Source organism: Bufo bufo, chromosome 10, assembly GCF_905171765.1.
Source record: "Bufo bufo chromosome 10, aBufBuf1.1, whole genome shotgun sequence".
In the NCBI taxonomy this organism is placed as follows: Eukaryota; Metazoa; Chordata; class Amphibia; order Anura; family Bufonidae; genus Bufo; species Bufo bufo.
The window spans coordinates 146,274,560-146,286,866 of record NC_053398.1 but is presented as its reverse complement, the minus strand read 5'-3'; the positions used below and the strand labels follow the sequence as shown (position 1 = coordinate 146,286,866).

General features: G+C 50.2%; 1 protein-coding gene across 1 annotated transcript in view; it reads right to left on the bottom strand.

The window, feature by feature from the left end:
• Positions 1-1,155, bottom strand: part of ATP2C2 (ATPase secretory pathway Ca2+ transporting 2) — a 65,383-nt gene extending 64,228 nt beyond the window's left edge. Inside the window, 2 exon segments of the mRNA XM_040410546.1 lie at positions 869-958; positions 960-1,155. Of these exon segments, the coding sequence (XP_040266480.1) occupies positions 869-958; positions 960-1,154 (285 nt within the window). The 5' untranslated portion in view covers position 1,155.
• Between the last annotated feature and the right edge of the window lie 11,152 nt (positions 1,156-12,307).

The following is a 12,307-nucleotide window of genomic DNA, read 5'->3' as shown; positions in this document are numbered from 1 at the left end:
CTGTATGTATCCTCCCCATATACAATGTATCACTGTTATATCTCTATATGTAACCTCCCCGTATACAATGTATCACTGTTATATCTATATGTAACCTCACCGTATACAATGTATCACTGTTATATCTATATGTAACCTCCCCGTATACAATGTATCACTGCTATATCTACATGTAACCTCCCCGTATACAATGTATCACTGTTATATCTCTATATGTAACCTCCCCGTATACAATGTATCACTGTTATATCCCTGTATCTAACCTCTCACCGTATACAATGTATCACTGTTATATCTCATATGTAACCTCCTCGTATACAATGTATCACTGTTATATCTCTGTATGTAACCTTCCCATATACAATGTATCACTGTTATATCCCATATGTAACCTCCCCGTATACAATGTATCACTGTTATATCTCTATATGTAACCTCCCCGTATACAATGTATCACTGTTATATCTCTATATGTAACCTCCCCGTATACAATGTATCACTGTTATATCTCTATATGTAACCTCCCCGTATACAATGTATCACTGTTATATCTCTGTATCTAACCTCCCCGTATACAATGTATCACTGTTATATCTCTGTATCTAACCTCCCCGTATACAATGTATCACTGTTATATCTCATATGTAACCTCCTCGTATACAATGTATCACTGTTATATCTCTATATGTAACCTCCCCGTATACAATGTATCACTGTTATATCTCTATATGTATCCTCCCCGTATACAATGTATCACTGTTATATCTCTGTATCTAACCTCTCACCGTATACAATGTATCACTGTTATCCCCCTGCCCATGCACAATGTCCGCCCACCCTGCTCGGTGCCCCCTGTGCCCGCACTCACCTCCGCCTTCAGCTCGCTGCCCCCCAGCAGATGGTATCTATGTGGCAGGCGGCGCACATTGTGCATCAGGCGCTGCAGCCGCTTCCCCCCCCATGTTCCCCGGGAAGACGAGCGGCGGGTCCGGCGGGAGAGGGGCGGGGGTCTCCGGACTGTACCTGGGACAGGTGAGCGCAGCCCCGCCCCCCTCCAGCAGGTGCCTGCCCATCCCGCAGCCCGAGCACTGGGGACAGGAGGAGGAAGCCATGCCCGGAGAAGGAGGAGGAGGACGGGGAGAGCTGCTCCTCATCACCGGCTGCACCGCGCATGTGTGGAGCCAGCACGGAGGCTGCGGCTGAGCCAAGGAGGGGTCTGCAGAGCGTCACCCCCATCAGAGCAGAGCGTCACCCCCATCAGAGCAGAGCATCATCCAGAGGAGAGCAGAGCATCACTACCCCCCCCCCCCCCAACACCAGTGCAGAGCATTACCCCATCAGAGCAGAGCATCACTACCCCCCCCCCCCCCCATCAGAGCAGATCATCATCCCATCAGAGCAGAGCATCATCCAGAGGAGAGCAGAGCATCACTACCCCCCCCCCCCAACACCAGTGCAGAGCATTACCCCATCAGAGCAGAGCATCACTACCCCCCCCCCCCCCATCAGAGCAGAGCATCATCCCATCAGAGCAGAGCATCATCCAGATGAGAGCAGAGCATCACTACCCCCCCCCCCCATCAGAGCAGATCATCATCCCATCAGAGCAGAGCATCATCCAGAGGAGAGCAGAGCATCACTACCCCCCCCCCCCCCCCAACACCAGTGCAGAGCATTACCCCATCAGAGCAGAGCGTCACTACCCCCCCCCCCCCCCCATCAGAGCAGATCATCATCCCATCAGAGCAGAGCATCATCCAGAGGAGAGCAGAGCATCACTCCCCCCCCCCCCCCCCAACACCAGTGCAGAGCATTACCCCATCAGAGCAGAGCGTCACCCCCATCAGAGCAGATCATCATCCCATCAGAGCAGAGCATCATCCAGAGGAGAGCAGAGCATCACTACCCCCCCCCCCCCAACACCAGTGCAGAGCATTACCCCATCAGAGCAGAGCATCACTACCCCCCCCCATCAGAGCAGAGCATCATCCCATCAGAGCAGTGCATCATCTAGATGACAGCAGAGCATCACTACCCCCCTCCCCCACCAGTGTAGAGCATCACCCCATCAGAGCAGAGCGTCACCCCCATCACTACCTCCCCCCCCCCCCCCCCCCAATCAGAGCAGAGCATCATCCCATCAGTGTAAATAGCACAGCATAACCTCTCAATCAGTGTAAAGCATTACCCCATCAGAGCATCACTCCCCATCAGTGCAGAGCATCATCCAGATGAGAGCAGAGCATCATCCAGATGAGAGCAGAGCATCACCCCCATCAGAGCAGAGCATCATCCAAATGAGAGCAGAGTATCACCCCCATCAGAGCAGTGTATCACCCCTATCAGAGCAGAACATCATCCAGATGAGGGCAGAGCATCACCCCCCCCCCCCTATCAGTGCAGAGCATCACCCCATCAAAGCAGAGCATCACCCCATCAGTGTAAATTGCACAGCATAACCCCTCAATCAGTGTAAAGCATTACCCCCATCAGAGCATCACTCCCCATCGATGCAGAGCATCATCCAGATGAGAGAAGAGGATCACACCTCATCAGTGCGGAGCATAATCCAGATAGGAGCATAGCATAACCCCCATCAGAGCAGAACATCACCCCCATCAGAGCAGAGCATCCTCCAGATAGCAGCAGACATAACCCCCATCAGAGCAGAGCATCATCCAAATTAAAGCAGAGTATTACCCCCATCAGAGCAGAGCATAACCCCCATCACAGCATCATCCAGATAAGAGCAGAGCATCACCCCCATCAGAGCAAAATACCATCCACATAAGAGCAGAGCATGACACCCATCAGAGCAGAACTTCATGCAGATAAGAGCAGAACAACCCCATCGGATCCGAGTCTCACCAGCATCAGCTGAACAGAACATTATCCCCATTAGTACACCAGTATCATATCTACCATCAGCACCACTGCCCGCACTACGGCCACACCAGGGCTACACCACTGCCCGCACTACGGCCACACCAGGGCTACACCACTGCCCGCACTACGGCTAAACCAGGGCTACACCACTGCCCGCACTACGGCTACACCACTGCCCGCACTACGGCTACACCACTGCCCGCACTACGGCTACACCACTGCCCGCACTACGGCTACACCACTGCCCGCACTACGGCCACACCAGGGCTACACCACTGCCCGCACTACGGCCACACCAGGGCTACACCACTGCCCGCACTACGGCCACACCAGGGCTACACCACTGCCCGCACTACGGCCACACCAGGGCTACACCACTGCCCGCACTACGGCCACACCAGGGCTACACCACTGCCCGCACTACGGCTAAACCAGGGCTACACCACTGCCCGCACTACGGCCACACCAGGGCTACACCACTGCCCGCACTACGGTTACACCACTGCCCGCACTACGGCCACACCACTGCCCGCACTACGGCCACACCACTGCCCGCACTACGGCCACACCAGGGCTACACCACTGCCCGCACTATGGCCACACCACTGCCCGCACTACGGACACACCAGGGCTACACCACTGCCCGCACTATGGCCACACCACTGCCCGCACTATGGCCACACCACTGCCCGCACTACGGCCACACCATGGCTACACCTCTGCGCCGTCCCCATTATAGTCAATGAGGACGGAGCGGCAGTCCAGCGGCACGGCGAAATAGCGGAAGGACGGATCCGACGGGGTGAACAGCCTGTCGGATCCGTCCTGCCGCAAGTGTGAAAGTACCCTTAGCCCCACTGAATGAATCTAAACTGCCACAATTATCTGTGGTCGCCACACGGAAACTGCGCCAAGAATGGACCTGTGCGTTCTTGGTCCATTCTGGAAAACTACACGTAAAAAATCCATGGCCTCCCACTGAAAAGAAAGGGAGGCGGCTTTAGCGCTGAAATCCATGGTGAACATAGCCGTATCCCACGATGCCACAGCGGCCATAAACACTGGTTTTTAATACAAATCCACATAATTTACAATCCGGATCATGTGTCTGTCCTAGACCGTCAGCAAGTGGAGCGGTGTACATGGCATGTGACTGGTGGGGTAAGGGTTATATATAGTCCCATTATTCTGAGCAGTAACTAACATCCGGAGTCACCGCCGTGTGTGGCGCCTCACCCCAGGGCCCTTTAAGAGGAAAAAAGTGTATTTGTTGTCGTGACGTCAGTTGCATTGAAGCAACAAGGGCACAGGGCCCATTTTAGTGATACTGTGGATAGTACCCAGGTGTAGGAATGCCAGAGTGGTGTAGGCTGGCCTGAATGTCCCTTAACGATTGTGCACGTGTCACGGTGCTCCTACCTGAATACACTGGACCCTAGACGTTGGCTCCGCAGCTATGAAAAGGGGGTTTGCTGTTGAAGGGAATGATGAAATACATTGAGTCCAGACCTTGTGATGAAGTTGTAAACAGCTTTACTCTGCATAAACATTTCTCCAGTTTCAGGCTTTAGCATTAACTTTGGCAGGCAAACTCCTCCCTGCTACATCTGTTGCTCTCTAGCTCTGCTGTGCTGACAGGATAGCTGTATAATTTAGCTTTCTCTGGGTGCTGCAGCGTCTCTCTTGTAGTCTGACTCTGAATTTTGCTATACCAGGGAGTCTCTCACTCCTGGCACCTAAGGCTCCAAACTTCTGCCTCCATATCCGGCTGAGCTGAAGGTGCTCCAGCTGGCCTGGGCAAGGCGCGTCCAACAGGGACATGCACCTGCTTCCTTCCCCTAGCAGGGGGTAAACTAGACTGACTAGAACTGGACCCCACCCTTCCTGCAGCAAATGGGAAACGCCCACCACACCACAGAGGAGGGTGTTAGAAGGGAAGGAAAGGTTCCACTCTATGAGACTGTAGCTCTGCCGTTTATGCTGCCACCTACTGGTGAACCAGGCATGATGCATTTGAACATAACCATTGCAAAATAGGAAATGCACATTATAAAGGACTTGGAATAAATACACAGATGACAAGATATTAGATCATTAGAGAAAGTAGTGAGGTGCAGAAGTGGTAATGCCACTCTAGGGCGTTACATGTGCAGCACAGACAGCAGCTAGATGGGTCCAGAGTGACTACATATGATCCTGGTAGGTTGTCACAGGTATCTGGAGCCCTGCTGACTGCACTGCAAAGTCCATTCACACGTCCGCAAAATGGGTCCGCATTCGTTCCGCAATTTTGCGGAACGGGTGCAGACCCATTCATTTTCAATGGGGCCGGAATGTGCAGTCCGCATTTACAGATCCGCACTTCTGCATCCGTGCTTCCATTTCCGCAAAAAAAATAGAACATGTCCTATACTTGTCCGCAATTGCGGACAAGATTAGGCATTTTCTATTATAGTGCCGGCGATGTGCGGTCCGCAAATTGCGGATCCGCAGAACACTTACGGACTTGTGAATGGACCCTAACCCTGCCTCCACCAGCCTGTGTCCATTATATACATGAGGTGGGGGCTCCACCATCCTCCGCAGCTCAGTATTATACAGTCACATGGGGGGGACATACATGCTGTATTTAGGGAGCCTGTGTCCATTATATACATGAGGTGGGGGCGCAACCATCCTCCGCTGGTCGCGGAGGGGGCGCACACTGTTTCTGAGGCGATGGCGCCCCCCTGTGGCTTTTCCTGGTTTCTTATAGGACGTTTCTTCGCAGCTGTCCACAATGACATCTGTGACAAGATGGTCCATCCGTGAAGGATGTGTCCGGTCCGTGTGTCATCCGGGTTGCATGTACATAGCTGGGCTGAGCGCCTCCTAGTGATGACCGCCGGCCGTGTTGTGTAAGTCGTCTTCACAGGCCACAGATTTGACTGGTTGTGGTCGGTCCACACCACAATACAGGGCCACGCTCCTCTCCGTGGCATTTCTACTGACACATGATAATGAATCACTTACCGGTAATTGGTTTTCTTTGAGCCTATGACAGCACCCATGGAGAGACCGCGTCCACCTCCTCAGGACAGGAACCAGAAACTGCTTTAAAAGAGGGACCACCCTCTCCACCTCCAGTCTTTTTCTGAGAACTAAGACATATAAGATATACACATATAATTTTTTGTTTTGGGAAGGGAATTAGCCGGGTGCTGTCATAGGCTCAAAGAAAACCCATTACCGGTAAGTGTAATCTCATTTTTCACCCTCGCCTATGACAGCACCCATGGAGATATAAGCGAGATCTATCTAGGGTGGTACAACGGCCTGAAGTACTTTACGGCCAAATATCAGGCCTTCATTAGAAGGCAGCTGAAGTTTATAATGTTTGAAAAAAGTATGTGGGGAACTCCATGTGGCAGCCCTGCAAATCTGCTCTATAGAAGCGGAGGCCCTCTCTGCCCAAGAGGTAGAGACTGATCTAGTAGAGTGAGCCCCGAACCCCGATGGTGGAACAGCTCCCTTGGAAGAGTATGCTAAGTAAATAGCCTGCCTGATCCATCTAGCGATAGTCTGGGAAGATGCAGCGGAGCCCCTCTTACTACCCTGAAAGCAAAGCAACAGACTGGAGGAAGAAGACCTCTATGGCTGCGTGACCTTCAGATATTGAATTAAACATCTCCTCACGTCTAAACAATGAAACTCTGATTCCTTCTCATTTTTTGGAGAAGCACAGGAGGAGGGAAGAACTATCTCTTGGGTACGGACACTTTTGGTAAAAAGGAAGGATCAAGAGATATAACCACCCGATCCTCCAAGATCCTTAAGTAAGGCTGGTCAATGGAAAGAGCAGCCATCACACTAACCCGTCTAGCAGAGGTAATAGCTAGGAGAAAGGCTAGCTTTAGGGAGATCATCTTAGTGGAAATGCTGGTTATTGGCTCAAAAGGATCTGACGTTAGGGCTGAAAGAACTAAGTTTAGATCCCAAGGAGGGACCCTATTTTTGCAAACTGGGGATGATTTTGAAACTGCAGTTATGAATCTTTTTACCCAGGGGTGACCCGCTAATTTAAATTCAAATAGGGCGCTTAAGGCTGAGATCTGCACCTTTAAAGTGCTAGGTCTACGTTTTTTCCTCCAACCTTCCTGCAAGAAATGTAAGACAAGAGGAATAACCGGAGCCTCCAGAACATCCACTGGTTTATCGGCAAATCTGCAGAAAGCCCTCCAAATCCTCAAATAAATGTCAGAAGTGACCTTCTTACGACTAGCCAACAGACCTCATCAGAGAGACCCCTTCTTTTTAAAATTTTCCTCTCAAAATCCAGGCAGTCAGATGAAGACTCTCCACTTCTGGGTGAAGGATTGGTCCCTGAGCTAGAAGACCCTGGAAAACTGGAAGAACCCAGGGGGTGGCGACTGACATTCTGCGGAGCTCTGAAAACCACACCCTCCTTGGCTAAAAGGGGGCTATCACTATAACTGTAGCACAATCTTCCCGGGTCTTTTTGGGTACTCTTGGCAACAGCTTCAGAGGGGGGAAGGCATAAAGAAGACCCCTTCTCCAGGACTGAGCCAACGCGTCTACAGCCTTCGGTTGATCCCTTGGTGACAGAGAAAAGAACCCCTCCACCTTTCTGTTTGACTTGGTGGCAAAGAGGTCTATTTTTCGGGACGCCCCATAAGGCCGAGATTCTGTTGAAAACCCCCTGATCTAGGGACCACTCGCTCTGGCATAGATGATGACGGCTGAGGAAATCTGCTTCTACGTTGTCTACCCCCTGCAGAAAGAGATAAGAGAAAATCCTCCGCTAGCCTGAAAATCTGGTGGCTTAGGGTCATCAGACTTTGAGCTCTGGAACCACCCTGCTTGTTGATATGGGCAACTGCTGTCATATTGTCGGCGTAGATCCTGACATTTCTGTCCCTGGTTAACGGAAGACTATGAGTCAATGCTAATCTGATAGCATTCAGTTCTCTTAAATTTTGAGACTGGTTACGGGAACCGAAGTCCCAGGTTCCCTGCAGTAGCAGAGACTCTACATGGGCTCCCCAACCGAAGGGGCTGGCATCCGTGGTCACAGAGAGAACGGCATCTCTGCGCCAGGGAACACCCTTATGTAGATTGTGAAGATTCATCCACCACTCTAGAGAAAGCAACGTCTGGGATGATAGCTGAAACTCCCGATCCAGAGAGAGAGAGTACACCTGTCCCAAACCTCCAGAATCTGAAGGGGCCTTGAGTGGTACTGGGCCCATTCCACTCCTGGAATCGCGGCAGTCATCAGCCCCAGCACCGACATGTCTTCTCTTAGGGAAACTACCTGCCGAGAAAGAAGGTTCTGAATCCTTGAGGAGATCAGCAGAGCTTTGTGTAAGGGCAAAAGACACCTCTGGGACTTTAAATCTTAGATCATCCCCCAAAAAAGTGCACTTTTGATTCGGTTGCAAACTGGACTTTTCTAAGCTTATCCCCCATCCTAGTTTGTCCAGAACCTCTCTCAACCAGGTAATCTGTACTTCCAAGATATGATCTGACTGGGTGAGGAGCATAAAATCGTCTAGATAGGGAATTATCACTAAGTCCTTCTCTCTCACATGAGCCATCATCTCTGCAATGATCTTTGTAAAAACCCTTGGGGCCTGAGACAGTCCAAGGGAAGGGCCTGAAATTGGGCATGCATAATTCCGCTCTCTAAGAGAACTGCTACTCGGTTCAGACATTTTAAGTTTATTATGGTACGAAAAGAACCATTCGGCTTTTTTACAAGAAAAAGAGTTGAGTAAAATCCTCTTGCCTCTTCTTGATTTGAAACCTCCACCAATACTTTTTTTGCTAATAGGGAATAAACCTCTGAAATAATGGCTGCTTGCCTTGTGGGGTCTGCACGATCGTCTGTCAACGCAAATCTTTCTTCCGGAAGCCTCTGAAAATTAAATTTTAAGCCCTCTTTTATAATAGCATTTATCCATGGGCTGTTGGAGATTTGTTTGCCACTGACTTGAAAAGTGAGACAGACGACCACCCACCGGAGGCCTGGCATCATTGAGGCCGCTTTTTTTGAGGCCTCTGCCCCGGAAAAAAGAAAACCCTTTGACTTTTTTGCCGCTCCTGTATATTGTCTAGATCTTTCTCTTCTGCTGAAAACTTCCCTGCTAAACTTGGGGCGGAAAGATTTTTTAGGTGGCTGACTGATGGAAGGAAAACCCCTCTTTTTATCAGAGGCCTTCTCAAGAAGATCGTCGAGGACCGGGCCAAATAAGAAACAAAGCTTAGCCTTTGCGCTAGCATCTCCGCTCCAGCTTTTCAACCAGATAGCAGAATTGGATAAAGCAGAAGCCCTGGCCGATAATCTTACGGAGTCGGCCGAAGCATCCGCCATAAAATCTAGGGCATTATGAACTTCTCCCTAGCACACCCCTTGTCCTTAGATCTGGAGACCTTCCTAGACTCCTTAGACACCTAGACACAGAAGATGACCCCCATGAGTAAACAACCACAAGCACATGGGGGATCACCCCTCTTACCCCACCGCGGTACCGGCGTATCATTGGTGGTTTCAGTGGCTTCTGCGCGCTGAGACTGCTCCATGTTCAGACACTGGATTTTCCAAATGGAGGAACTGCGCGCTTCTTCAGCCAGCAGGGCAGTGAGCTGGCTGGGCTTTTCTCACCCGGGCACGCACACCGGCTCCCCACTTCCGGCTTACAGGGATAGCTTTCCTCCACTGTCGCACCGGAAGTACGTCACCGTCCAGGCCGCGGCGTCCGTGCGTACGCCACTCGCGGTGCTGACAGCCGGACATGCGTCAAGGCCGCAGAGGTCCGCAGCGTCAGGAAGATAAAAACACCCCCCTGGGCCGAGAAGGGGCGATGCGGGGAGGAGGGAGAAAGAGGCCCAGACTTAGCAGCGGCTCCTAAAGGAGACTTACGCCGCACGGCTAAGCCCTACTACACACTAACAAACAGTCGCCCGCAGCTCCATCTATTGACGGTTTCCGACTCCCTCCTGTCCCCTTAGGACAGGAAACAGAACTGGATATGGAGAGGGTGGTCCCTCTTTTAAAGCGGTTTCTGGTTCCTGTCCTGAGGAGTAGCAGGCGGTCTCTCCATGGGTGCTGTCGTAGAGGAGGGGGAAAAATTGGACCGCGCACATCCGTGACTCACTGCCGTATGAACGAGGCCTTAGAGCCTATATGTCACCGCACAGAGAACACGTAACTGACTCATTACAGATGATTTATCACACGGGGTGTAAGGGCGCCCACTGTGAGGAGGTTGGTACTTACCTCAGGCACAGTGTGGCAGACACAGGGTTAACAGCAGTCCAGTCCACATCTCTCCTGTAGACTCCTCAGCCGTTGTCATGGAGACCACCATATCCCCCATTAGCCAATTACATCACTGCTTTTATCTCAAACGGCACTGAATACATGAAAGCTGAAGTGTGGTTGGTTATTAGCACAAAGTCACATGACTGACTATACAGTATACAGGGCACTAGCAGTATATACAGCTGTATACCGGACACGAACAGTATATACAGGTGTGCACAGGACACTAGCAGTATATACAGGTGTGTACAGGGCACTAGCAGTCTATACAGGTGTGTACACGACACTAGCAGTATATACAGCTGTATACCGGACACGAACAGTATATACAGGTGTGCACAGGACACTAGTAGTATATACAGGTGTGCACAGGACACTAGTAGTATATACAGGTGTGCACAGGACACTAGTAGTATATACAGGTGTGTACAGGACACTAGCAGTATATACAGGTGTGTACAGGACACTAGCAGTATATACAGGTGTATACCGGATACTAGCAGTATATACAGGTGTGTACAGGGCACTAGTAGTATATACAGGTGTGCACAGGACACTAGCAGTATATACAGGTGTGCACAGGACACTAGCAGTATATACAGGTGTATACCGGATACTAGCAGTATATACAGGTGTGTACAGGGCACTAGCAGTATATACAGGTGTGTACACGACACTAGCAGTATATACAGGTGTGTACACGACACTAGCAGTATATACAGGTGTGTACACGACACTAGCAGTATATACAGGTGTGTACACGACACTAGCAGTATATACAGGTGTGTACACGACACTAGCAGTATATACAGGTGTGTACACGACACTAGCAGTATATACAGGTGTGTACACGACACTAGCAGTATATACAGGTGTGTACAGGGCACTAGCAGTATATACAGGTGTGTACAGGACACTAGCAGTATATACAGGTGTGCACAGGGCACTAGCAGTATATACAGGTGTGTACAGGGCACTAGCAGTATATACAGGTGTGTACAGGGCACTAGCAGTATATACAGGTGTGTACAGGACACTAGCAGTATATACAGGTGTGCACAGGGCACTAGCAGTATATACAGGTGTGTACAGGGCACTAGAAGTATATACAGGTGTGTACAGGACACTAGCAGTATATACAGGTGTGTACACGACACTAGCAGTATATACAGGTGTGTACAGGGCACTAGAAGTATATACAGGTGTATACAGGAGACTAGCAGTATATACAGGTGTGTACAGGGCACTAGCAGTCTATACAGGTGTGTACACGACACTAGCAGTCTATACAGGTGTGTACAGGGCACTAGCAGTCTATACAGGTGTGTACAGGGCACTAGTAGTATATACAGGTGTGTACACGACACTAGCAGTATATACAGGTGTGTACAGGGCACTAGCAGTATATACAGGTGTGTACAGGACACTAGCAGTCTATACAGGTGTGTACAGGACACTAGCAGTATATACAGGTGTGTACAGGGGACTAGCAGTATATACAGGTGTGTACAGGGCACTAGCAGTATATACAGGTGTGTACAGGGCACTAGCAGTATATACAGGTGTGTACAGGGCACTAGCAGTATATACAGGTGTGTACAGGGCACTAGAAGTATATACAGGTGTGTACAGGACACTAGCAGTATATACAGGTGTGTACACGACACTAGCAGTATATACAGGTGTGTACAGGGCACTAGCAGTATATACAGGTGTGTACAGGGCACTAGCAGTATATACAGGTGTATACAGGAGACTAGCAGTATATACAGGTGTGTACAGGGCACTAGCAGTCTATACAGGTGTGTACACGACACTAGCAGTATATACAGGTGTGTACAGGGCACTAGCAGTCTATACAGGTGTGTACACGACACTAGCAGTATATACAGGTGTGTACAGGGCACTAGCAGTATATACAGGTGTGTACAGGACACTAGCAGTCTATACAGGTGTGTACAGGGCACTAGCAGTCTATACAGGTGTGTACAGGGCACTAGCAGTATATACAGGTGTGTACAGGAGACTAGCAGTATATACAGGTGTGTACAGGGCACTAGCAGTATGTACAGGTGTGTACAGGGCACTAGCAGTATA